Source organism: Trachinotus anak, unplaced genomic scaffold, assembly GCF_046630095.1.
Source record: "Trachinotus anak isolate AG129_WGS33_773 ecotype Australia unplaced genomic scaffold, CSIRO_AGI_Tana_v1 ptg000025l, whole genome shotgun sequence".
Classification (NCBI taxonomy): domain Eukaryota; kingdom Metazoa; phylum Chordata; class Actinopteri; order Carangiformes; family Carangidae; genus Trachinotus; species Trachinotus anak.
Window position 1 is genome coordinate 13,681,719 of NW_027273876.1, and position 27,831 is coordinate 13,709,549.

The 27,831-nt window shown below is 42.5% G+C and overlaps 3 protein-coding genes across 4 annotated transcripts in view; all 3 read left to right on the top strand.

The window, feature by feature from the left end:
• Nucleotides 1–382: 382 nt before the first annotated feature.
• Nucleotides 383–6,327, top strand: tut1 (terminal uridylyl transferase 1, U6 snRNA-specific). The gene is made up of 10 exons (XM_071463664.1): nt 383–762; nt 1,154–1,344; nt 1,506–1,712; nt 2,091–2,205; nt 2,331–2,458; nt 2,665–2,891; nt 3,012–3,121; nt 3,965–4,087; nt 4,526–4,618; nt 4,778–6,327. Exons 1-10 carry the CDS (start codon nt 687–689, stop codon nt 5,911–5,913), a joined length of 2,406 nt encoding a protein of 801 aa, XP_071319765.1. The 5' UTR covers nt 383–686; the 3' UTR covers nt 5,914–6,327.
• Nucleotides 6,328–12,340: 6,013 nt separating this feature from the next.
• On the top strand, nt 12,341–16,767 carry pyyb (peptide YYb). 2 transcript variants are annotated; one of them, XM_071462610.1, is made up of 4 exons: nt 12,341–12,487; nt 12,737–12,924; nt 14,246–14,326; nt 16,462–16,767. In XM_071462610.1, exons 2-4 carry the CDS (start codon nt 12,737–12,739, stop codon nt 16,484–16,486), a joined length of 294 nt encoding a protein of 97 aa, XP_071318711.1. In that variant the 5' UTR covers nt 12,341–12,487; the 3' UTR covers nt 16,487–16,767. The 2 variants fall into 2 exon arrangements, with proteins under 2 accessions (XP_071318711.1, XP_071318712.1); XM_071462611.1 differs by lacking the exon at nt 12,341–12,487 and adding an exon at nt 12,527–12,632.
• A 136-nt stretch (nt 16,768–16,903) lies between these two features.
• The window catches only part of mpp2b (MAGUK p55 scaffold protein 2b), a 39,288-nt gene continuing 28,360 nt past the window's right edge, over nt 16,904–27,831 (top strand). Inside the window, exons 1-2 of the mRNA XM_071462607.1 lie at nt 16,904–17,241; nt 25,615–25,694. Of these exons, the coding sequence (XP_071318708.1) occupies nt 25,664–25,694 (31 nt within the window). The 5' untranslated portion in view covers nt 16,904–17,241; nt 25,615–25,663. The remainder of the gene's footprint in view (nt 17,242–25,614; nt 25,695–27,831) is intronic.

A 27,831-nucleotide genomic window follows, 5' to 3' on the forward strand; every position in this document is an offset into this window, starting at 1 on the left:
AAATGACATGATAATTGACCAAATGGCTTGAAAGGCATCATAAATATATCAGCAGTTGATTCTTAAATTTAGCCTCTTGTTGGTACAGAAACTGTTTTCTGGTGATTGGTTGCCTGTTTTGCGTTGGATCAGTTACATGAGGTAATAACACTGACAAGCAAAATTATTATATTTGCTCTCTTGTGCAATTTGGTGTTGGTGCAGGTCTGAGTTAATGACCAGAGGCAAAAAGTTTTTGTGTGTGTGTGTGTGTGTGTGTGTAGGTAGCTTTAAGGTGGGGGCATGCGGAAGGGTAAGGTTGACATGAAAGTAATTTGGCAAATGGATTATGGATTTCAAAAGAAAACGCAACTGGTCTTAGTAAAAACTGAGCCATGAGAAATACTGTAGTCTGTGGGACCTGCCCGTGTTCAACATTTATCTTTGAAGTTGGAGGCTCCATCATTCAGTTTTGCAAAAATGGTTATTACAGTGTAATATTTACCACGACCCATTTTAATCCATTGACTGTAGATTAACGGGAACTCGGTGATAAAACAGGAGAACAACCCGGACAGATTTTGGGGACGGACTGGAAACAAACGCAGAGCTGACGCTGGAGGGAGATTTGAGAGGCGCATTTGGATGTTTGGCCTTAAGTGGTCGATTTATTTCCTGTGTTAAAGTTATATTTATTTCTTGCCATCATGGAGTCAGACGGCGACATAAAAACGACGCCGAGAGGGTTTCACTGCATCCTGTGCAATGTCAATTTACCAAACAGTAAGTAACGTTAAGCTAACTTAGCCACAGGCGAGTCAGTTGAATTAACTTTTAACGTAACTTCTTCCAGACAGGTGCTATGTTGGACGCAAAATCACAGCTAACGGAAAAATACGACGTTCCCGCCATATCAGAAATGAATTGTGAAATTCAAACTTACGTTGTCTTCTTTGTACTTAAATGCTGCAGCATGAGGTTAATGCCATGTGTCGTTGGGACAGTTAGCTAAGCTTATAGTAACAAGAGTTTCAGTATATTATATAAACTCGTCCTGTTTAGCAAAGTATATTATTAAGTAACCGATGTAAATACATATAATCGCGGTACTACATGTTTTGATCTGTGAGACTGTTTTTTGTGGTTCAGCATTGCTCATTATCTTGTCCAACAGTGCCAAGTCTGGAGCAGCATGTCAAAGGGCGGAAACACAAGACACTGAGCACTGTGCGGGCCACCAGGAAGACCCAGGAGGAGCATAGTGTGTTTGTCAGTGGCATCAAGCCTGACATCTCTCAGACTGACATAGCTGAGTACTTCGAGCAGTTTGGGCCAGTCGCAGATGTTATCATGGATAAAAACAAGGTGAGACAGCTGTTCACAATGAGCTATAGCCCCACAGTGCCTGTCTTTACAGTTTGTGTCCATGTCCAGAGCACTGATGGCCAGTTTCTTTGTAGTATATGGGAAGTGACTGATGAAACGGCAATGTGGTCTGACTGTGATGTGTCACTCTACACCCGCAGGGTCTATATGCCATCGTGCAGTTCAGTGACACTGAAAGTATACAGACAGCAATGTCCTGTGTTGAGCATCAGATGAAGGGGCTGAAGCTTCGCGTCAAACCCCGGGAAAAGAAGGAGTTCAAATTGATTCCCAAGAAGAAGAGTGACTCCCAGAACCTCCAGCAAGTTCTTGACCATCTCAAACCTGAGCTGTGTCAGTTGGCGTCTGTAAGTATCCTGTCATCATATATAAAGTGCTTAAGCCGATGAAAGTGTCGGTCTGTAAGAATGGTGAACACACTTGGTTGTAAAGATCATTAAAACCTCTTGCTGCGAGTGGAGCCTTTTAGATTCTTAAGTTAAGTTTTAGTTCTAGTACAGTATATCTTATATTAACCATTTATTGTGTAATTTATTGTAAAATAAACATGTAATTTATACCATACTAACTATAATTTATGCACTACACACTAAGCACAGACAAATATTCAAACACTGTTAGATTATTGTATATTTGAACTCCATTTTAGTCTTCTTTTAGTCAGTGAGAATAGACCAGCTTATTATAACATGTATGTATGTTATTAAGATGACTTGTTTCTCCAGGTCGATGCACAGATGCAGCACGTTGTTGAACGATTTCAGCTGGGAGAAAACGAGAAGAAGGCCCGAGGCTTGCTGGTTCAACTCCTGCAAGAGGTTTTCATTGAGTTTTTTCCAGGTGACCTTTGTAAACACACATACGGACAGTCTGTTTGTGACATCTTCGTTCGTAATGATAATTGTACAAAAGATTGTCATAGATTGGTTTTCTCACTCTTAATATTGTGTTTGGATGGGTTGCAGACAGCGAGATTCTGCCTTTTGGTTCATCTGTCAACACTTTTGGCATCCACTCCTGTGACTTAGACCTCTTCCTGGACCTGGAAAACACCAAGGTGTTCCAGGCCCGTGCTAAGTCCACCACAGAACAGGTCTGATTTTTATTTATTTATTTATTTAAATAGAAAAGATACAGCAATTGATGCCTATAATTTTTTGTACCTCAGTTTCGTCACCAAAAATAAGGGTTTGGACCCAGACAATTCAGAACCAGAATATTAGATAATGTAATTTTGCAGGGAGCCTTCTGTGCATTGAGTTATTCTTCTGTTTCTTCTTGTCTACCATCTTTCTTCAGGCAGGGGAGGGCATGTCAGATGATGGCCACTCTGAGGATTCCATTCTGTCTGATATTGACCTATCCACAGCCTCTCCGGCAGAGATCCTGGACCTCGTGGCAACGATCCTGAAGCGCTGTGTCCCCAGTGTGCACAAAGTCCACGTAGTCAGCAGTGCCCGTCTCCCTGTGATCAAGTTCCATCACCGTGACCTTAACCTGCAGGGGGACATCACCATCAACAACAGGTCAGTCGATTATACCTCGACACAGTTTAGCACTGACAGTCCACAGATGTGGCGAGAAACTTTTTCTCTTGTACACTGGGCAGAATTACTGTATTTCCTTTTGTTTGTATCCCATACTAGACTAGCAGTAAGGAACACCCGCTTCCTCCAGCTGTGTTCAGGGATGGAGGACAGGCTGAGACCTTTGGTGTACACCATCCGCTACTGGGCTAAGCAGAAACAGCTGGCCGGTAAAAATGAATTCACTTGCACCTTAGCGCTTATAACAGCAATTAACAAGAATTCTGTTTGCAATAAAAAGAGATACAGGTTTTTAAACTTAAAAATTGATTGGGATGTTTAGGTAGTTATTTCATTTTTTGGTCAATAGATGTCACTAGAACTTTACCAGTCCCTTGTGATCTGCTTGGACACACTGATTTGCAGTGCCTTTAGAGCCTTGTTACAGAAGCTGTAGTAAAAGATAAAGAACGGCACAAATACAGCCGATGTTATAATGGTACAGGCTGTCCCTCCTGACATAAAATCTTATCTTAGTGTTCTTCACTGAAGAAGAGAGAAGAGGGTGTTCTTCACTGAAGAACGCTCTCATTACCTTTACTCCTGGGGCATATCTCCTCTGTTCTTTTTGATGAGCAATAGCCTCCATGCTGTCAGTGCAGCTTTCAACAAGGCACTTATTTAGAGTGAGTGCCAATAATCAAATAATGGTAAAGATGAATGGTCATGTTTGACTGCAGTGACTTCCAGCTACAAGCTAGCATTTATCATTCAGGTGACAGGACACACAAACAACAAGTGTGTAAGCAAACAGCTTAGAGGGAAGATGTTGTGTTTGATGATCCCAACAAAACCTGAGGATTACTAAACCAAACAAAACAGCTTGAAATTCATTTATTTATTCATTTATTAGGTGGCGTGATATCCCAGAATCTCATACCTCTTCAGTATAAAACCCCCAACAGATGTTAATGCTTTCATCTGTTGACTACAGCCTGTGTATACACATTCATCACCTTGCTGTAGAAATGGTACCATCCTGTCACACACACATTCTGCGTTGTGACGTGTAGGTAATCCCAGCGGTGCCGGTCCCCTTCTCAACAACTACCCTCTGACACTGCTGATCATCTACTTCCTGCAAAACTGTGAGCCTCCTGTCCTCCGCACAGTGGACCAACTCAAAGACATGGCCTGTAAGTGCTGCACTGCTCTGACGTTCGTTTTGGTCTGCTCCCTGTCGCTCCACATTATTGTATAATTGAGCTACCCTGAAGTGATGGGTTTGCTAAGCAGTCTCAATGAACAGAAAGGGGGTTACTTTACTGCTGGTGTGTTTTTTACTGTGAAAATGGATGAAAGCAGAAGTGCAGTTGAGACTGCAGAGGGTTCAAAACGCATGCACATCACATTTGCTTCTGTATGAGGACATTTGGATTAGACTAGTCAGAGATTTCAGTAGCTCTGCGTTCCAAATATTTCATTGTTTAACATAAGGGTTTTTTTAGTATACTTTTATATCGTAGATAAGTCAGAGAGTCCTGCACAGTAAACCTGTTTTAGCAAATGAATTAGTCTCTTTTTCTGGCAATTAGATGCCATTTCTTCATCTCTCTTTGTTAACGTCCTTGCAGGTGAGGAGGAAGAGTGTGTGATTGAGGGCTGGAACTGCACCTTCCCAAGTCAGCCAATTGCTGTTCCCCCCAGCAAGAATACACAGGATCTCTGTAAGTGAGAGTAATATCAAAGTGTGTGATTAGTTTTTCCTGTTGATTTCCTGTGATATATGTGACATACCTTTCAAAATATGACTTAATCTAACCTTGAATGAATTTCCAACATCACCACTGCTGACCCTAAAAGTTCCTCTCTCTGTGCATTTCCAGGCACCCTGCTATCTGACTTCTTCTCCTTCTATGCTAAGTTTGATTTCGCCAGTAGTGTCATATCTGTCAGGGAGGGGCGTGCACTCCCAATCACTGCTTTCCTCAGCCAGAATAAAGAGGAGGAGGCCATGCAAGAGGAACAACCCACCAAGACCCCCCACCATCGTCCCAAACTGGGTCCCCTGAATCTCTTGGACCCCTTTGAACTCTCCCACAACGTAGCAGGAAACCTGAATGAACGCTCGCAGCGCTGCTTCCAAAGGGAGTGCCAGGAGGCTGAGAAGTATTGCCGCAGCCTGCAGTACCAGCAAAAATCCACCAAGGGGAAGTCATGGGGCCTGGTGCGCTTATTCACCCCCCACGGGGAAGTCGCACATGCCAAAACAGAGCAGCTGACCATCAGCATCCCCTTCAAATCAGCGTCGCTCCCTGAAGGGCTTCGTAATCAGCTGCACATGGCGGGAGACGGTTTCCAGCTGCTGTGGTTTCAGAAGGTCTGCGCTGCTGTAGAGGGAGTGCTCACAAGTGTCCTCAGGTGTCGCCTTGCTTCCTCCACAGATGCCGTCTTTGGTGAGGATTCAGCTGCCCATACTGCAGAGGAAATGGAAGGAAGCTCAGCTTCCCTCAATACATCAATGAATGACAGCTGCGACAGTGTTGAATCCCAGAACGCAGCCAGCTCTCTGGGCACAGCTGCGGTTGGTGCCAAGAGGCGGCTGTCTTCTGGCAGCGACGCCTCTGTGTCGCCTCAAGGCAAAAAGCCAAGACTGGCGAGACGGGGCAGGTCTGATTTCCCTCACTGGATCTGTGTGCAGAACCACATAGTGTGGGCTGGCAGGAGGAAAGTGAGAAGGGAGCTGATCAAAGACACAGACTCGAGGCCAGAGGGCAGCTGCATGGAGATGGAGTCCCAGGTCACAGCTTACATCATTGAAAAAGAGCCAGAGCTCAAGGAGCCCCTGGAGTTCAAGGTTCAGCCCCAGATGGTGGGTGGGACAGAAAGCACAAGGGCAGTTCTCAAGTTGGAGCCAACCAGTGACAAGACAGGAGTTTTTCATGACTTCTTTCATTTCCTGGAAGCCTTTTTACCTAAGATGGTAGACACACTGCTCGAGAGAGAAATAGGTAGCGCTTAAAAACGGGACGTATTTCACTTATGTTGCAGTTAAACCTTATTTTGGGCTTTTTTTTTGTTTGTTTGTTTTCAGTCAAAGATACAATTACTGCCACTTGAATGAACCTTTGAGAGTGGGACGTGAGAGAGCATCGCTTTCATGACTATACCACATGACTTTATATATACCAGCCACCCATTATAATACTGTGTATATGGGCTTTGTCAGAATTTAAGTTTGTAGTTTTCATGTGTACTGTATATTTTATAGTTGTGACTTTGTTTATGTTTGACATGTGGCTCGGTTTTAGTACCTTTCAGTTAAAACTATTGCTCTTATGATGACACTCTGAAGGGAAACTGCAGTGGCAGACACTTGATGTAAACAGCATCTGTTGTGTCTGAACAAAATAATTAAAAAAAAGTCTTTGTAAAACACTGCCTCATTCTCTACAGTAGCTTTGATTAGTCAGGACCATATGTACATTTATTTAGCATCCTTTCTGTAATAGTAAATTTTTTATTTTTTATTTTTTTTATTGCAGGAGTGGTTTAGTGCTTTGGTTCAGCTCGTGTCGTTCGCTGCCAGAAAGGAGCCGTGGAGTGGAGCTTTTATCCAGGCGGGTCTTCGCTCATAGGACTGAGACAGATGAGAGTAATTACTCAGGCAGGCAGACTGCTTTATTACAGCAGGACAAGCAGGAGCTGAGGGATGCACGCAGCTCCCATGTGCTGATTAACATCATTCATCTCACCTCTAAAGGGAGATGCAGATGGCCAGCAGGTTCGATGGGGATGTGGAGGCTGGAGATAGCTGTGATGATGAAGACGTTTTGAGACGGCTTCATGCTGGTTCACATTAGTGATGGTGGTAAAGATAAAAACTAGTGTATAAACCCAGGACTCGGTACATTTGTGGTCCAGCAGAAATCACACTGTATTTCTTGGTAATTATCAGAAAATGGCAAAACAAAAGTAAGTTATCCAAAGTTGAAAGATGAATCAAATGAGCAACAGTGTTTGTTGTTTTGTTTGCGAATATTAGTGGTGGTTAATTTTAGTTTGACTATTACCAGAAAAGCAAATACTGCGGATTGACTTGAACTGCTTGAATATTATCATATTATCGTATCTCTGGGTCTGGCTGCACAGTCTTAGTCTTGGTTGTTTTTCAAGGCTGGAACTGACAGTTCTCATTTGTGTCTTTACTTTTCTGAAGTTTAACACTTGACCATAGGTGCCATTTTCTTTCACTGACCCTCCAGGCCACTCCAATATCACCATCCCTTGTTTTTGTCAAAGCAGCTCCTGATGTATGGCTTCTCACGCTGCACACACCTTGAAGCCAGAGAGTCAAAGTGATTGATATCAAAACTAGGGATGTGTTTGCTGTTGGTCAAAAACAACAACAAAACGTTATCTGATAAGAAGCTGTTTTTCCCCAAATTTTCCCTTCATCCAGAAACAATGTATAGTGAAATCTTAGTAAAGATGCACAGCTGCACATGAGAGATTGTTTCATCAGGTATTGATGACCAACACGTTCAAATACATGTAGCTCATTTGCTGTAATTACTATAAGAATTGATTCTGGTGGGCAATGTGTCTAATGGACCGTGGAGCCTATTCTTCATGTAGAGATCCACATAAATGAGAGGAGAGGGGGCAAAAAAAGCCAATTTCATGTTTTGTGTAATTGACGTCCATTGGGAAGAGATCCCCCCCCCCCCCCCCCCCCCCCCCAGAGATCTGAATTCTCCACAGCTTGCAGGCAGTATCAGCTGTTTGCATCGTCTTTTCAGTCCACTGTGACGCATAAAGACATTCAGTCTTGACGTCAGTGTCATCTAGTATGACGTCATGGTGTCTTGTGGCGTCATGCTGCAAGTTCACGGCCCGTCCAGTCATCGTGGGATGCCTAGAATGTGGAGGGCAAGTGAGTGAGATGCTAACATCATCTTGCCGTTTCAGATTTTACTGGGATCATTTTACCACACGAACAACACACTGATGTCCCTCGTTTTGTGTGACTTTGAAAACATGCTCTGCATCAAATCATCAACCTCTCCCGGGCCCTCTTAACACCTGGTCTTGTCATCAGTCTTAGTTACCTGAGGGCGCTGTAGCCAGCTCGCTCATAAACACATCAGTCGGTGGGATATTGCCGTAATTGGTCAGCTCTGCTTCCCGGAAAAGACGAATGGCTGAAGTGATGCTGCTGTTGGCAGAGTATAGCCTCAGTCCTCTTGGGGTAAGAGGATCACATGACGCGTCTCTGTTCGGGAAACCAAATGAGCAAATGGAAGCCCCGACATGTGCCCCCAGTCGTTCACTCTTACTGCTGTCACCAAGAGGCGGATTTCCTGATGTGTGTTTGCGCCGCACAAAAAAAGCTCTAATATGAAAATGAAAATAAATACATTATTGTTTGCTCACTAGTGATGTATAGTGCGGCAGACTGACACTCGGTGGTCCCTTTAAGAGCCATTTATATACTCATGACTTATCGCACTGTGGTGGTGGACAGCCATCAACCCCCCCCCCCCCCCCCCCCACTCCCCCTCCGCCCCCGTTTTGTCTCTTTAAGCTGTGCAAACAGACCTGGCTGCCTGAAAAGCACTCTGTCCATATTAGTGGCTCCCCCACTCTGGAGATAAGGCTAAATAAAAACGCATAATCATTTCCCCCCTTTCTGTCTGTGATGGCAGGAAGGAGTCAGACATTCTCCTGGGAGATTGCTCTCACACAAGAGTGGACTTTTGTGTGTGCGTGCATGTGTGTGTAATCTTCCTTTCATATTTGGACTAGGCAGCATGTGCGACGCAAATGGAAACTGAGGTGGTTTTACTATCTAAAGTGAAGGCAGAGGTTCAGGGACAAAAGCTTTTAGAGCTACATTTGAAGTGAACAGGTAGATGTCTACGCTAAGTAGATTTCCACCATCATGATTTGTTCCAAGTTATCGTTCTCGGCTACAAAAGTTCTGCAAATTGCCCGTGTCTCACCGAACAAAGTCGCAGACATCATTAGCACCAGCATCAGTTGGAAAAGTTGGTAAAAACCGAATAAGATGAGAGAAAAAGTTTTAAAAATCACCGGCCTCCTACTGGTCCTATTACCTTGTCCTTGATGGCAACTCAAACACTACCCCCCCCCCTGTGGGAGCCCAAACTGCTCTTCTGGAGAGCATTAGCTGTGGTTTATTGGACTGTGAAAACTTTAACTGTCTGTCCTTTCCCTTATCTGGGGGCTGTTACTTTCTCAGTGTTTACCCACAAACACTGGAGCAAGCTAATGAGTTTGTCTTGCACATATTGTTGTTTCTTGCCATTGAGTTTTATTGCCAGTCGAGTGAACGCAGAGAGGTTGATGACTGGAGTGGAATTAACTAAATGTTCAGGGTGGCCACCGTAAGCTGGTGGAAATGGGTGATTACAAGCGATAGGACCAATGAATGAGAGATGATTTATTCATTATTTCATCACTTTAAGCTATTCCCCACTTTTTTTTTTCGACTCACCAAATTGTTAAATGATTATGATATTTTTTGATTTAAGTGGTGTTTTATTTTTGTTGGATGTCACTGGGTGTAAAAGCAGCTCTGTGCTAATTGTTCCTCAATATCAGTCTGAATTATGGTACAATAATTGCTCAGAGATGGTCAGTGCAATCAATGTGTAATACCACAATCCACTTACAGCCTTTATGGCGTGGTCATATACACTTTTACTGCTTGTTTATTATCAACAGCAGCAGCAGCTCTACTGAGGCTGTCAGTTGGGATTTATGCCCAAATCAAGTTTTTGACAAGGGTTTAGGGACAGACAGAGAAAAAACAACGTTTTTTTTTTTTTACGGCTCTATAAACAGCACACGAGCTTCCCCGGGGAGTCCAGCAGGACAACATGTAGTGTGGTGTTAAGTTGTATGGCAACATGACAATGACATTCTTTGATTTGTGCACGATCTAACAGTAAAAATATTATCGTTCCTTTTAGGTGTGTGTTTTCATGTACCTTCAAGATAATAACGCCGTCTCTTGGGAGTGAGCTGTTGAAGTGTCCATGTAGCGCAGTGGCTAAGATGCAGACCAGACAGTACACTGTTACTGCAACATCCTCTGGTTGATTTTGGCAAGGGACCTTTGTTGCGTACTTGTGTCGTGTTTCTTCCTCTCATGTCTGCAGCAGAGTTGAGTAAATGCTCAAATGCCCGCAAATGAAATTAAAGGAAAGTGAACCAATGTCATCTTGTTTTCTCTGATACTTTTGCAGATATACTTTTAGCTTACTTATAGCCTTTATTATTGTGGCAAAATAAAAAAACCTCTTCCTCAGTGTCAAAAAAGCACTCACAGACTGTAAATGTAAAAAATATAAGAACATGCCATGTCTGGCTTCCTCAAATAAACATATTTCCCAAATTCTTTCAGGGTAAAATTGACAGTGACTTTCAATAATTCCCTACAGTTTAATTCATATGAGGTCAGGAAATAGCTTCTGAAGGGACATCTTGAGCAAACAGTTGCAAAGCTGAGATAAACACTTGTTAATTGCAGGATTACCCACAGTGTTTGCAGTGGAAGGAGAAAATGGGATGCATTTGGCCTTTAAAAGATTCATTACAGTTTTGAACACAGCACAAAATCATCTGCACATCTCTGTCCTGTGTGCAAACAAACCCCTCAGCGTGTGCACACGCTCCCAGAGAGAGGACTGCACCTACACTGTAGGATAAGGGATGGCCTCGGGCGTCATGAACTGAACAGCAGACCGTGAAGATCCAAGACAAACAGGAGCTGCAGCAGTGGTCATAAATGCAGACGATTACATTAGACTCAGACTCAGCACTTGAGACCTGAAAGGTATTTGTGTACACAGCGTCTTTGTGTGAGTGTGTCCCCGTGTCATATCAGCGTTGTGGGTCCACACCCTCCCTCAAAGTCTCTGTGGTGATATGAATCTGGAGAGGCAGCATGTAAGGGTTAATAAAAGTGATATTTGATCCACAAACACCTCAGTGAATCATTTAATCCAATCATAAGAGAATCGCTGCTGAAAATCACTTTTCCCTGACGCACGCTGCTGCTGCTGCTGCTGCTGCTGCTGCTGCTATTTCCATGTGAGTGTGTGCAACACAATAGCATTATTGATCTGTGGACACTGTAGCCTATGACCTCTACCTCCAGGCCATATTAAAGCCTTTATCACCATCTGAATAATGCATGCAGGAATGATGAGTAGATAGAGGGCTAAAGGTGTTGGGGCTAATGATCAGATGAGTTAGGCGACATCATCCCTGAGAGGGATACCTGTCATTTTAATAAATCAACACTAATGAATGTGCATTTGTCCAGTCCTTCGCAAAGAGGTTTTGTTTCCATTCTCCAAAGAAAAAGTTGTAAAACTGCTGTGTGTATATTTTGGAATGTAATTTTGGTGGCGGTTATTTCCCATCTACCTGAAGATGAATGTGTTTGTTTATTAACTACCTGAGCACAGATTACACGGAAGTCAATAAAACAATTGGAGGACTCTGATTACAACCAACTGCCCACTGCAAGAAATAAGGCCTAACTAATTAATCTAAAAAAAAACGAATTACCCTGTCTGGTATTCATGTTAATATAGCAAATAGTAAATGCATCTAAAGCACAATAATCATTTTACATTTCTGTAAAACTGGAGAAGAAACCTCACTAATAGCGTGTTGTATTAACTCAGTGGATCACTGTTGTGAACCAGTTTTTGAAGTCGATGTCCTATTCTGTCCTATAGTGATATATTTCAATAAATTCTTACTTCCCTTATTTACAGGCTCATGCTTGGCAAGTGATAGTGAAAACAGACAGTGCATCATGTTTAAATATTCTTGACGAAATTCAGATGTCATGAGGAAAATGTCCGGTGACAGAGGAAATGATCAGAACACTGCTCCAGACTGTAATGATGTGTTTTCAGGTCAGTCATCTCATCTGTCCCCAAGTGCTGACACACTATGGTTTCTGAGGGGCTGTGTTGTGATCTCTGAGCTCCAGTCTGAGCCATTTCAAGGTAGAAGGCTGGTCACAGAGAGGCATTCTGACTTTAATGTAGGTGAGTGCAGGATTGGTTTCCAAGTGTAGGCATGAAGCTCACTGGGCTGCAGGGTAATGTTGACTTTAACCTGTGTCAGCTATGATTTCAAGTGATGAAACACAGCGGGGGACTATTTTATTGCGCTGTTCGTGGAGCAGCCTGTCGGATCATCTTACAGGTACTCCTCACACCACCACCAGAATATTTATTCTTTAAAAAGACTCGGAGGAAAAAAACAAACAAAAAAAAAAAACACCTTTTCCATGTTTATTCTCAACAAAATAACCTTCAGCGAGCCAGAGCATCAAGTTCAGCTGAGAGTGTGTGTCCTCCAGCTTTGGCAGAGATAAGTGACCCCGGGAAGGATGGAGCTGGAGGAAAAAGCGAGGGGTGTGGTTAAGTGTTACTCGGTGCGCATCAGGTATCCGTCCCGCACTATATAACCCTGTGAACCGAGGGGAGAGCGGCGAGACAGGGGCACCACCGGGGTGACTACACCAGAATACAACTGTCAAAAAAGTAGGTCCTCTTACTTTTCTGATACTTTGCTCGAATTTTTAGCCACATCCTAGAAAGATATATATTTTTTTATTCCATGACTTTCATGCCAAGTTAATCTGTTTTTATACAATTTGCCTGCCTGAAAGATACTTTGTGCGTTAAGGTATTTCTGTGAAATGGGACAGAACATCACAGCAAAAGCTAATTTTTGGACGCTTTTGACGGAACAAAATGACATTTTACTCTGGTATTTCTCCTTCTCCTCAGATGGCCAACATGCTGAGATCGTGGATGATGTTCGCAGCGCTCGTCCTGTGCCTGCTGGTGTGTTTGAGCAGCTTTGCGGACGCTTACCCTCCCAAGCCGGAGAGCCCCGGGAGCAACGCCTCACCGGAGGAGTGGGCCAAATACCATGCAGCTGTCAGGCATTATGTGAACCTCATTACCAGGCAGAGGTGAGTCAGCTTTACCAAACTAAGTTTCAAATCTGCCTGTGTGTGTTTTCAGTCTATATTTGCAATGAAGCAAACAAGGACAAGGCAGGGATTTCTGCAGTGTTGGAAAGCCACACAGATTCACATCCATCGGTTTGTTTAACATTACAGTTCAGAACAGTAACCTCGGAGCTGTAGCAAGGTTTGCGAGTGTGATTAAAAGATGCTGAAAACATGCATTGCTTTGGTAACTTTAAATCCCCTGGTTGGGTCAGACAGATAGTCCACCTCCCTTGATGTGAGGGATTAAGTCTCTGGCTCAGGGACAAGTTGGCAAGGAGAACCACAAGGAGGACGGAGCCCTTCCCCAGCGGCGTGAATGCACTCACCCTTAATCAAACATTTCCAAATATCAGTCAAAAGTTCATCCCTTCTTTGACAAGCCAAGCAGCACCCAGGGGTCATTATGCTTAAGCCATAAAGCATTGATGTTGTTGTTATAAGAAATAATGAGGCAGAAGATAATGGCCTGGGTTTCCTCTGATGGGTATTTAATGTGCAGACCAGAGAAAAGCTTGTAGTAGCTCCGTTGTGACCTCAAATATTGTAACAGACGTACAGTCATCCAAGTCATTTGCTTTTGTTTCTTAGCAGATGAATCAAGACAGGATCATAACACAGTATTTAACACATACATGGCTGTTTTTTTGAAATTTAGTGCAGATCATTTAAACCTGTAATGAAACTTCTTCATTTTACGTTTGTACTGTTTTCTTATGTATCATATCTAAAATATGGCAAAGACTACAGTTTTGACAAGGTAACTGTATCAAATAACTGATGTCTTGTGTTGAATTCTGTTGTTCCATTTGGAGAAACTAGTGGGTGTACAGCGTTCCTGTGATGGAAGCTGAGTATAGTCTCATCATTAACCGTCCTGCTCTGTAATTAAAGAGGCTGGATCTGTCATTAGACTCAAAGGACAGTGTGCAACGCAGTGTAAGCCCCTCACGTCTTAAACAAAGGAAGGCTTACTCCTCAGTGGTCAGGCATTGATTTTGCACAGCCCTTTTTTTTCCTTTTTGATGGGACTGCAGAGATTGAGCAGAGAAGTAGTACTGATAAAAGCTCCACAGGGTGTATGCAGCTAAGTCGCCTTGTTCACATCTGAATGAGTCACGGAGAAAAAAAAGATGTCCAGTAGTTGAAATTCATAACAAGGATGGTAGGGTCACAGGAGCACCCAGTGAAGTGCTGATGTAGAGCAGAGAGACGCCTTCACATGAATGAGATATTAATGTTGAGTGGCAGTCATTACATGCTGGTGTTTGCTTTTCTCCAGGTATGGGAAGAGGTCGTCCCCCGAGCAGGCGGTGGCGTGGCTGCTGTTCGGGGCTGATTCAAGCCAAGACACTGGACCACGGTGAGAGAAACAGATGAGAATACGTGTGGTTAACTGATATGGGCTTTTTTTAGGATCTTGATTTTAAGGATGCCTACAATAGGGTGATTCATCGAGTCATCTATGGCCTCTCAAAGACTAATCCATGAACAAAAAGGAGTGGGAAAAAATTTAAGAAAGCAAACAAATCTATAAATAAACTGTTCAGTGAAGATCATCATATATGCAGCTCCATCACTGGCCAGTATCCAATACTCAAGAAAAAGCCCCCATCAGCCTCACTCTGTGACCTACATTATGATTTTAAATGTGACAGTAACCAGTTTGTCATTAATAATTAAGGAAAAACTTTGCTATTTAATGAGACAAGACCTACATGAAATGGACCAATATTTCTTCTCCCATTAGCAAACAGTTTGAATTTAAAGTAACACATTATCACTGCCATCTATCATTTTTGCCTAATGCATCCTGCCATATATTTGTCGATCCATCTGGCTGCCCCCACCCCTATTTAAATTCTTAAAGACACAGCCCTGTTGATGCAGCATATTGTCGAACAGCTTCACAGCTGTAATCCTTACTGCAGAAGGATCACGTTGCTGTTGTTTATATCCTTGTTATTCTTTTTTACTCCTCAAATGAGTATTGATCAGCATCTTATCTCACTGTGGCTTTACAAAAGCTTCTTGGCCATGTCACCATCGTATTGTCACAATCACAGCTGAGCTGGTGATCTGTAAGAGCTGGTACACAGCGGTGAGAGAAAGTATGTGAACCATTAGTCATAAAATTGATGTTTGTCCAAGTCATAAATGTAGACAAACACAGTGTCCCTAAGCTAATATCACACATAACAATTCAAATCTTTTATGTCTTTTTGAACACAGCCATTAAACATTCACAGTGCTGGTGGAAAAAGTACGTGAACCTTTGGATTTGATAACTGATTGCACCTCCGTAGAGGTAGCAATAACCTTAAACAGGCACTTCAGGTAGCTGCTGATCGGACCTGCACAATGGTCAGCAGGAGTGGGACTGTCCTGCCTTACAGAACTGCTTCAGCTCAGACATATTCTTTGGATGTGCGGTGTGAGCGTCTCTCTGCAGCTCATTCCACAGCATCACTATCGTGTTAAGGTCTGGGCTCCGACTCCAAAAGGTGGAATTTCTTTGTATGAAGACATTCTGTGGTAGATAGTACAGCCAGCCTGACATTATCCAATAAGATGCCTTGATAAACTTGGGAATTGATTTTCCCCTCAGTGAGGGCGAGCACATCGTGATGCTGTCTCCACTGTACCTTACCTGATCTTTTCACGTTGGTATGCAGTGCCCTTTTTACACCACATATAGAGCTGCATGTTCCTCCCTAACAATTGAAAGCTTGGTGTCATCAGTCCATAAAACATTTCACCAGTAGTGTCATGGAGTGTCAAGCTGCTCTTTGACAAACTTCAGGTGGCAGGACACCATGCTTCATGCAACTGTGCATCATGATTTGAGTATGGTATACTAATATAACCAGCTCCAATGATTCCTTTAGCTGTTACTCTGAGGCTCTTTGTTACGTTACTATGCATTCTGCACCATGCCTTTGGAGTTATCTTAGCAGGACACCTGCTTTTAGGGAGAGTAGCAACGGAAATAAATCATCTCTATTTCTAGACAGTTTGTCGACCTAAAATCAAGGTGACACTTAACCCTTTCAGCTTTGGGCAAATCAGCAAATCTTGATCACAAGTCTTCAGAGTTCTCTCTTTTTTGCGTGGCATTGATTCACATCAGCAGATGCAAAGTTGCTCTGACCCACACCTCCAATCTGGTTTCAGTGTCTGGGCTACAGGTTGGATAACACCTGACTCTAATTAGCTTTAGTTGCTGTCATTAGCTGAGGGGTTTTTCCAGCCTACACAGTGGTTGTTTAAATGATGTTTTCAGTATGCAGAACACTACATTGATTTGTGTGTTATTAAATAAAATAGATTGTGTTTGTTCATAATTGTAACTTGGATGAAGGTCTGACCATATTTTAGGAGTTTATACATTTCATGGGTGTAGTTCCAAAGGTATCACTTACTTTTTCTTACCACTGCGTAGGGATGTATCAAGTGTAAATTTCAATTAATTAAACAGCATGTTCTCTCCTCTTACAGCTCGGACTACAGTGATCAGTGGTGAAAGACTCTAATGTGAACCCCTTTCCCGATCCTTCGATTAAGCTACAACGAAAAAAAACACTGAGATTCTCAAGAGACAACCTGCACTGGACTTTGTGACTCTGCTTATTTAATTATTTAATGTGCATGCAAATCTTTCTCTCTCTCTCTCTCTCTCTCTCTCTGTTTGTCTGCTCCTCTCCATATGTCTATTTGTGAGTTGGCCAAAAATGTAAATAATTTGTATCAGAATCAATTACTTTACAATGAAGAATTAAGTGGAATAAAAGTATTTAACAGACACACACACACACACACATGCTTTGGTATTCCTTCTTTTGATTTTTACACCCCCCCCCCCCCTGCTCCCGTCGCCACTGGATGCCGCTGTATCACTGGGAAACGTACATTTGTGAGTTGGTCTGCCCTATTGCTGCTCTCGTATGGGCTCATATCGGCGGCGGCGGACAGCGCTTCAACTTCAGACAGGGGTGCCACGCCGAGAGACGCGTCTGCCATCGCCGGACCTTCGTGGGCATCCTCCGGGAAACCGAACCACTGCGCGCCGAGCTTCTCATCCATGGAGCTATTCGTGGGAGCCCGCGTTTTGGGTTAAAGATAGCAGTTTGTGTGGGTCGCCGTGGGCTTCGGTGTTGTGAAAGTGACTGCATACATTAAACCATTAAACAAGACCCGCCGCGCTTCAGCAACTGCGAGTCGCCTGGTGGAGACACCTCGGAGCCTCTCGCTGCGGCTCGGACCAAGGGAACCGGGCAGGTGAGCGCTTCAGCCTTTTCGCTGTTTTCCCCCCGCAGTTTATGTCAGTAGATATGAACAATTTATGCCATTTTTCAAGCAAAGCTTCCCCAGAGATGAAGTCCACCTTCCCGACTCGCCAGGTGGCTGCTGGAAGGCTACACGCAGTTTTTCCATGTCTCGTGTAAGAGCCGCCGAACAGCTGAAGTCTTTTCACCCCGAGAATTCACCTCAAAATCCACTCTTTGTCCAAAACGCGTGGGCCATTTTTATCGAGGTTATGCACATGTGGCACAGGAGAGCTACGCGATTACCTCCACCGCGGTCCCGAGCGCCTCATCTGCGCCTCAGTGAGCAGCTACGTGTAGTCTCGTTAAGCTGGCGCCATTGACCTGAGGCCGTTCGCACCTGTGCAGCGACCTCAGGTGAAACGCAGCCGCGGTGTCTGTGACAACCTAACTGTACGTGGGAAGTGTCATCAGATGATAATGTTGATGACAAGGAGTGGATTCACGTCATGCACCTGTTCTTCGCCATTGCGCATGCTCACTCGGAACGTGCACAGATGCTGAGCACATGTGGACACAGGCACACACACACACACACACACACATACATACAGATATACAGTATATGTGTGTCTCTCTCTCTCTCTTTCTCTGTCCACACACACATACACACACACACACACACACACACACATATATATATATATATATATATATATATATATATATAATTTCCCACTGAGGGCTATGGAAACTAAAAATGAAAAATAAATATATACCCCAAACAAACAAAATAAGGATTTTAAGGAAAACAGGACTTGCAGGGAATACAGTTACATTTATATTTAAGCATGACCCACTTCTTCACTCAGGACAAGGATCCCAACATTACTGGATCTTAAATAATGGTTGTAATGCTTCACTCGTCTAAAAGGACGTTATTTTTCCTGTTCCCTACAATGTACCATATTTCATACCCAGACACTGATGCTAGATGGGATATGGACTCCTTAAAATTGTCCTTAAGGCAAGAGGTTAGTTAATGTTCCTTCACAATTTGCTCCCAGATGACAGAAATATGAATAAATGAATACATTTTTTGATTTGTGTTGATATTGATTTAATGGGATATCCATCCATTTCACCTGATTTTCAATTTGTAGTCTTTTAGGAATGGTTACAGATGCATTCACTAAAACGTGACTATACAGACTGACACTGTCATACTGTGAGGACTGTGTTTTTTACTGCAGAGGAAGTATTCAAATGACCTCTGGCAGTGAGAGAGAAGTTAATGTATTTTCAGTGACAGGGAGTGGAAAGGGAGGATTTGAGGGTCATTATAGTAACAGAGTGTCAGGTTACATGTAAATGTACTTACGACATTAGACCCTAGAGCTATTTCAAGCCTAAAATGTATATTTACTTGTTTGGGAATTTATGTTGTCAATTCAGTACAAATAAAAACTTTTTTCGAATTGTGCCCTCAACAAAAGAGCAACTAAGAATAATAACCAAGCCATAAATGAAAATGATTCTTAAACATTGTCACAGTCTATGTAAAGAGTTTACCCAGTCTATACAGACTGGTCTGTATAACATCTGTTGTACAAATGAACTGGTATAGTGAATTATGTTGTTTTGGACTAGTCTTGAAAGCAAAGCATATCATAAGCATTTGGTGCAGTTTCCTTAAATATGCATAATGTATAGTTACTTATAACAAAATGAAAATCCCCTTGCTGGATCTTCATATGACACCACAGATAGCCCTCATTTTCAAAGAGTTTTTGGCTGGGATTAAAGAAGCTTCAGCCTTCTTATCAGTTTCTGTTTTGGAAGTTGGAGGTTTACCATAAATTTCCCTGCTTTTGACAGCTTTGGGGATTGGCTACAAGATCAGTAGGTCTGGTTCTACCTCGACAGAACCAAAGTCTAAGCACTTTTCTAACAATTTAAGAACTCGGCTTGAAATCAGACTCCTTAGACTTTGAAATGTATGACCTCTGCTCTAAATTCTTTCCAGAAGATTGGAATACATTTTGTATGAGACCAGATCAAATCAGAAAAAAATGGCAGCATGGCAGTGTAGACAATGTGACCATGACATATCTGAGCCTCAGAGTAATGTATACATGACATTAAATTAGTGCAATTCCTTTAACATTGGTCATTAATTCAGAAAAATTCAAAGAGTGTGTGACCCTGTGTGACCCCCGATCCTCGCCTAAATCTTATTATACAGAAGAAATCAGATCCCATCCTTCTTATTTGATGTCACGAACACAATACTCTTCATAATAACACCTTCAGTGGTGCCTGACCACGACACTGTTCAGTTTTCCTGCTTTGACGGACTGAAAGATAAATTACTGCATCAAACAGGAATTCTAATCAACTGTAGCTGGCAGAGTGAAAGGCTGCAGGAGCAGATTCCACCGTGAGACTAATAGGCAGCGGTCCACGTAGTTTCAGCATCTTTTGCCCAGCCTCTTCGGTGTCATATAAAGAAATGACCTGCTCATTTACCCTCACACCTGCCACCTCACCCCCAGCGGTGCAGATCTGTGTATACAGAAGCTGTGCCATCATAGTGACGACTGAGTAATTTCATTTTCATCACTGTATTCATACGCATGGGTTTTTAATAGGGAAACACGATATTTTTAGCTCAGCAGTGTGACTCTAGGGATGCCAGTGTCAGTCAGTCGAGACTGAAATACCTTGACAAAATACTGGATGGATTGCTTTGATGAACACAGGATAAATCCTAACGGCTTTGGTAATTTTCTCTTGACTTTTCATATACCGTCAAAATTGTCACTTCCAAGTGAAGTATCTCAACATCTACTTGATGGATTGGCACAAATTTTTGCACAGACATGCATGTTCCATAGGGGACAATTCCTCCTGACTTTGATTCTCTGACTTTTCCTGTAGTGCCGCCATGAGGTTGACGTTGTTGTTTTGATGGTTTTGGACAAACGTTCATGTTCACCTCGAGAGGAATTGTAAAAACTTTGGTGATCCTCTGATTTTTTCATCTCGCAGTACCATCAGGTTAAAATCTGCAAAACTGAACACGTTCCCATCAGCCTCAGCTGTACTTGTGTCATGTGTTTAATGCTAATTAAAAAATGTTAGCAAGTTAACGTGCTAAGTTAAGATGTTGAACGTGGTAACTAACAGCATGTTAACATTATCATTATGAGCATGTTATAGCAGGTTGATGTTACCATGTAGCTCAAAGCCAATGTATAGCCTCACAGAGCTGCCAGCATGGCTGTAAACTCTTAGTCTTGTATGTATTTGTCGCTGTAAGCAGTTAAATTGGGGCCGACATTTGATATCTTTACACCAGACTCACTGAAACATCCTATCCTTAACAAATGCCAGTGTCAGCCAAATACAGGGGCAAGCCAGTGTTGCAGTCTTGCACTAAAAGAGGAGATTTTCTCTGTAATATTTGGGCTGTAACCTCCAGAGTTTCTGTGAAGAGAGTTTTGAGTGATGTTGAGACAGTGACATTCATTTTGTTTATTCCACCATGCTGCTTCCTGAAAGAAAGGAGTGGGCACCTTTATTGCAATACAAGTAGAGTGGTGATTGCAAATGCTCCCCGGGTGGCTCTCAGCACTTTGCCTGACTCCTGTACCCTCTCAGTGGTATATACATGACATTTAATTCTAATTACACTTACAGTGTGTATAGGGCTGAGGGAACACTAAGATGATCAGGATTTATTAGATGTCTCGTGTTCAAGTTGTGTATCTATTGACGGTGGTCAATCTTTTGTCATCATGCTGACAAAAAAAAACCAAAAACGTACTTCATACTGTTCTAAACGTTTGAGAATATCTGAGATGTTCATGTGTCTGACTTGGCTAATGAGTCCCCCAGCCGTTAACTGATGGTTAATCATTTATGATTAGATTTTTCTCGGCGCATGAGGCTTTACTGTAACTTTATGCTCAAATTGTCAATCTGTTCTTATGGAATAGGCATGTGCACCTAGATTTTTTTTAAATCATTCAACCATGGAGCACTGACTGCTTTAAACTGCTTTTGAATTTAAACTCTCGTTCAAAAGACTTAGACACAGAGTTTGGATTTGTAGTGGAATTTGTCGTGAGGTGCGTGATGCAAGATTGAATGAATTGCGTTAACACTGTCTTTTGAGAGAGAGTTTAGTCTGACAACAGGGAAGCATAAACGTACCAATGCTTTCCTTAAGATACTTGAGGTCAGGTAGTCCAGAGAAGCTCTTATGGTAGTTTCCATGAAGCCTCTGAAGTGACATTCCTGTGTTTTTGTAAGAATAATATAAACTCTGGCAGGATTGCCTGTCTTTCTGAGGAAACCACAGGAAACTGTTAATTTTCTTTAAAAGCCACTGTGAATCAGCACAGAAACAATGTCATCACTGTCAGCTGATAAGTTTATGTATATGTATAAACACAGCAGTTCTGAAATGACTGTCAAAATATTGCTCAATTTCATTAGACCTTGTCTCTGAAAGTGCTGTTAAAGCATTGGTTTTGGCTGGGGAGCTCTGTCAGAATTGATTCCCTGTCTGTTTGCTGATTGCTGCAGTCATTTTTTCAACTATGATGCAGATAGAAAATCATTTCCTCAGATAAAGAGCAGCTCTGTATTGAAGTATAGCTCAAACCTTTTAATAGATCCAATTTTAGCTCCAACTTATTATTATTTTACGCATTTTCCCTTGTTGCCATGGCAAAGCGCCGGGGAAAAAGGCGAAGAGCTGCTCATGGTTGTCTTGGATACGACAGTTTTCCCTTGTAAAGTAATGAGAGGAGCTGAACCTGTGGGAGCACAGGGCTATTTTTAGGCCTGACGCCAGGCTGCATGTGTGGATTAGGACTTGTTTGGTCGTTGGTGCATGTATGTGCATGTGTGTGTGTGTGTGTTTGTGTATGTGTGTGTAAGCATGTTGACAGGCTTTAATGCAGCCTCACTGTGGGAACAGCTCAAGGCATTTTACACTTGGCATACAAACACCTGGGCCGCCACTTGTGTCTTTGCTGCAGGCTGAAATGTGCTGGAAGATGCATTTCTTTAAAAAAAATGTCATCTTCATATGGAGGCTTTATTTGCAGTTATATTTTTGATACGTCCGCAAGCATTACCTTAAAGAAATAGATACTCCACTCAACCATTGCTGGGGATCTTTCCCGATTGAGAAATATGTGTGATATAGTAATTTTGCGTGGGTGGTATGTCAGAGTGGCAGAGAAACACAATTCTTCAAGAGCAAGGAAAAGTAATTTGCATTAAATAAGTCACAATCCCCAGTGAATAGTGGAAAGAGACCATCCAATCTCAATTTAGAAAAAGGTGTTTGTAGCATTTCTTCTCTCAAATTTCAGTGATAATTTTAAGGCACCAAAACCTTGACCTTTGCCCTCATGAAACAGCTTGTTGTTACACTGGAATTGGACAGTTGGCATCAAAAATTGTCAAAAAATATAATAGTATATCAGTGGGCATGCACACAAACCCCACACACCGAAAGCACACACCCAGCTGGCCTCTTGTTTTAATAGATTGACGGTGTAGAGATGATAGCAGGTCTGCGAATGTGATGTCATGGCAGCTGTGCTATTTAGCTAGTCTCTTCCTGCAATTCACTTAGGAAGATGGAGATTTGGGTGAGTGTGTGTGACTGCATGTGTGTGTGGTACACACGGAGAGAGAATCACTCGCAGGGCAGGACAGTTTACACACGCAAGATACCACCGTGGAGACACACTGACCCACAACTTGTACACGGGCAGCGTCTTTTCTATCTGCAGCAGGAAGACAATTAGTGTGAAAATACCAGTTTTGACCTCAGCAAAGGATTATTTACACACTGTTCAACTCCAGCCGTAGTCTTATTAGTATTTGCGAGAGTACTTGTGAAATCCAGCTTGATAAGTGGTTGCAATTCTTGTTAGCCAGCCTCGCTTTTCTGCCAGAAAATGCCACCAATTACCAAGAAAATGCCACCACTGATGATGGCTGCACCATCACTGGCTCTTGGCTAATTTGACCCCATCAGGAACATAAAATAAGAGCCAGGGAGAGTGGCAGAGGGAAAGCCCCCCCAACCTCAAGTTTGTCAGCCCATATCCAGCAGAGCCAAGTCCGGCTGAAATCGGCTTTGACTTCTTAGTTGCCGTGTGGTTTCTGCATACTTTTAACAAGCTCATTTCACAGTGCAAACACAGGATGCCACGGATAAGCCTGGTGGACTGGTATGTGGTATTAAGGTCCTGATCCGCATAGATCAGAGTTTTGCAAAAGCACTTGCTCCTTCAGCATCTCAGAGTGTGCTTCAGTGTCACACTGGTAACAGCAGTTACAGCTGTTAAACAAGTAAACATGTCGCTCCATCATGTGAAGCGAAATAAAACCATTTAGCTCAAAGATGAGGAAAAAAAGAATTGAACCTTTACTAACCTCAAGAACATAATAAAGGCGCCTGCACTTCACCAAAATTAATACACAGAAAAAAACCACAATGTGACAGCGTTTCTCTGAGCCAGATACACTGAGTTCAGGTGGTACTATTCCAAATACGATATGACATGTCCGTGGGTTAGGAAAAATAGATTTATTACATAAGACAAAGGGAGGTAGTTAAATATAGAAGACCAAAAGGATAAAAACATATGGCTGAATAAACCAGGTTATTGCAAGGATTATGAATTGAAGGATGATGAAAATAGATTTATAGAGGGATACATTTAAAGCTGAGCTGTTATTAGAGTAATGAAGTCTGTGAAATATCTTGAAATGAAATATTCCAACCCATTTTTGGATGGAGGTATGAAAAGCAGTAATACTGTTGTCCCAGTTTGGTAGATCAATATGTCTGGATTTTAACTGAAATATGCCCTTCTCCAGTGGGTTCACACTTAACAGTTTATAAGATGAATATTTTAACTGGTGCCCTGGGATGTGCAGATGAAATGCTTAGACACGATAGTGTAGACCTGCTAATATCTGAACAAACAGGATTTGGGAATATTTTGATCTCTGTGCAGAGAATCTAATTATTAAAATTACATAGGACTGGGCTTGAAGATATCTTCATATTTATGTTTAATGACAACTGAGAGGCCAGAAAAGAAATAAGTCAGTGATAAAAGGAGCCTTCTAATGAAAAATGTAAAAAAGTAAGTCAGCCAGTTAAGAAATATTAGCTGCTCAGTACTAAAAGAGAAATGTGATTCCATCTGAAGGAAGAAATTTATTCTTTCAGTTTATTAAATAACATTGGAAGGCAGACAGGAAGCATTTAGAGTGCAGCAGTAATTTCTAACATCACTGATAGTTCCCCAGTTTGATTATTTAGTGTAATTCCTCACACGCTGGAGAAGATTCTTCATCCCGACAAATCTGATCAGTGACGATGAGGAGGCTGAAATAGGATATATATGTTGACATAATGCACACATACACACACAGTGACCCTGAGGTGACATTGCTGGGTTTTGGTCACCACGGCACTGGTTCCATCATGGATTGCTATTGTCATGGCAACCAGGAATTAGCATCCTTGGATACCACAGTGTCTCCCTCATCAGCTGCACCCTTTTCTTCCTCACCATTGTTCTTGTTTGATCTCTCTCCTTCTCTCCTGCCCACCCCCATCCCCTTCACACACACACACACACACACACACACACGAACAAACACCCCTTATGTTTCCACACAGCCAGAGCCTCCTCATACCTCTTATATTTTCTTCTGTCTGTCTGTTTCACCCTCGTGACCACTGATTGCCTGTTCTGTCCGTGTTCCCAGCACTCCCTCCTCAGCCCCTAATTGCTATTCACTGTGTGTATTTCACAGATTCCACTTCACCTGAGAAGCCGATTTTGGATCTCAGGACAGCAGATGCTTAGTCTCCCACTCTTCTGTGTGTGATGCTTGTTGCTTTTTCTTGCTGCCTCATGTTAAATGGATCAATTAGAATCAACAGAGATCCTCGCTAAGCTAATGTTAGCTGGCCTGCCCACTCACTCACCCGCTCGCTCAGTCTTTCCAACTGTTGCCAGCAGTATTCCTGATAGACATGATGACTGTTTGGGTGTTACCAGAGCAACTGCCTCTTCTATTTTTAGGCATTAATAATCTTAGATACCAGTTGTTGTGTGTGGGAGCTTGGTGAGAAAAATTAGAAACAAGTCCACTGACAGTGATTCTTGCGGATACAAGGTTTTGTTGTGTATTGAATTTAACAACACAAAATTCAGCCTCAGCCTTGATTCTGCCTCAGTGGTCTGACAACCAAGGGATTTTGCATTCAAATTCACATTCAATACTTCATTAATGTTTTCACTGCAACTCCCTTTTGCACTCTCTTTCATTGCAGTTGACTCAACACGTTTTGTGGAGGATACTGGGAGGAACCAATTTTTAAAATGCCCGTGGCAACATCCAGCTCTGACTCTGGTAAGTAGCTTGGTCTCGCTATGATCATCTGTGTGTGTGTGTGTGTGTGTGTGTGTGTGTGTGTGTGTGTGCGTGTGTGTGTGTGTGTGTGTGTGTGAGTGCGTGAGTGTGTGTGTGTGTGTGTGTGTGTGTGTGTGTGTGTGTGTGAGAGAGAGCAAGAGAGAGGGAGAGCTATCAAGAGAGAGAAGAGGGAGGAGATACTGAACGGTTTGTGGTTATTCCAGCACTCAGGACATGTATCTCATCTCCCGGGTTCTAATGTGACTTAATGAGCTGGCTAATAGAGCGCTAAAACTCCAGTCTTAGATCAGTCATGCCTCAAAGGATTTGCTGTTGTATCCTTCGCTGTCTTCCACTTGTGCGCACACGCACGTCAGATCTGCACTAGTGGCCAGTAGTGACAAAAATGAATGCAAGTGCACGCGCATACACTTACACGTTAAAACTTTGGAGGCATTAAGTGAGTCTTTTATTATGGATTGATGACTAATCACAGCTAAGTGATTTGCAATCAGCATTTGTGTGCCTTGCATGGGTCATTAGTCAGATATAGTAAGAGCTTTTCTGAGCCAGTTCAACTTTTTAATTTTAAATATATTGATGTTTATTTGAAGAAGACTGGTGTTTTCTATCAAATGGATTAGAACTTGATGGTGTTTTACATGTTAAGAGACAGTTTGGCACAACATCAATGCCACTGTGAGAGAGGAAATTTCAAGTACAGATGCTGTAAAGACATTCAGTTTGGCACTTTAAAATTTAACACATTCCACTTACTGAAAACATGGCAACTGCTCCAAACAGTGCATTGTGTCTTGCAATAAATCCCAAGCTATTTAAACTGGCCCCAGGGTAATATATAACTATTTTTCCCTAAACTAACAAAAAAAACGTATTTCACCCTCTTGATGGAGTTGCTGGAATCCAAGTCAAATTTGGCATCACATTGTTGCCAGTGTGAGATGATCTCAATGGGACGGTGTCTTGTTGGCATCGTATCAGAGTGACCTTTTATGTGTCTACCTTGGCACTGATATGAAAGTTAAAACTGTGATATTTTGACAACAGTAGAACTATATTTTCTTGTTTCAGTTCCAAAAAAGGTTCCCTCATTAAATTCTAACCTGCAACGTAACTACTCTTCCATGCTTTCCTCTTCACTTTGTGCTGAGGACACAGGATCCAGAGACATAGACGATTGAAAAGCCACAGTCAGATTACTGGGAAGTTAAGACTCTGAGTATATATTTGTGAGCAGAGAGTGTAGAACTTAAAGATTTATAGTATTTTATCGTGCTGTAATAGATTGCAGCAGTCAGCGGCTGGAATGAGGGAGAAAAGCAGTTCCACAGAGAGTTAAAACATTTGTGTGAAGTTTCTTTTTTGTAATGGGCTTTCAGTCGCTCTTGATTTGTACACTACCTGAGGTCTGAGTCTGGATAACTGGCGTTTTTAGCACCACAGTAAATTGTTTCTCCACAATATTTCATGTCCTTTTTTTATTTAAAATTTTTTTTTTTAAAAGCAGCCTTTTTAGCGAGCCTAAATTTTGACCAGACTGGAAAAAGACTGAGAGAAGGGTCAGTTTTGAGTTGAAACAATAAGATATTTTTCAACTCCTGTCACCGAAGCAGCTCGGATATACCTCCCCTTGAGTCATGGGCAGAAAATATGAATTTCCCAATAAACGCCCTTGACTTACAGTACATGTGCAGGGCGTGCTGTGTTTGTACCTGTGTGCCATGTCAGATGTAGAGGGTTATCACTTATATGTGTATATATATATATATATATATATATTATATGTCAGCTCCCTCTGCACCGCCTCCCTGGCCGATCTTCCTTCCTACAAGCCAGGCTTCTGCTGCTCTTTCCCCCCGTTAACCCCCACAGGGAAGCCTGGAGGGAAAATCTAACTGCCTCCTTCGCTCCCTCCTCCTAGAGAAAGCACCCCCCCCCCCCCCCCCACCCCCCCCCCCCCCACCACCACCACCACCACCACCACCTTCCTTTGCTCATGCCCACAACCCTCTCTCGTCTCCATTCATTCATGCAGAGGAGAAGACGCTCAGCCAGGCATAGCTTATACACATTCACGTCAAGAGCAGGTGCAGAGGAGGGAAAGAGTGAGAGAATC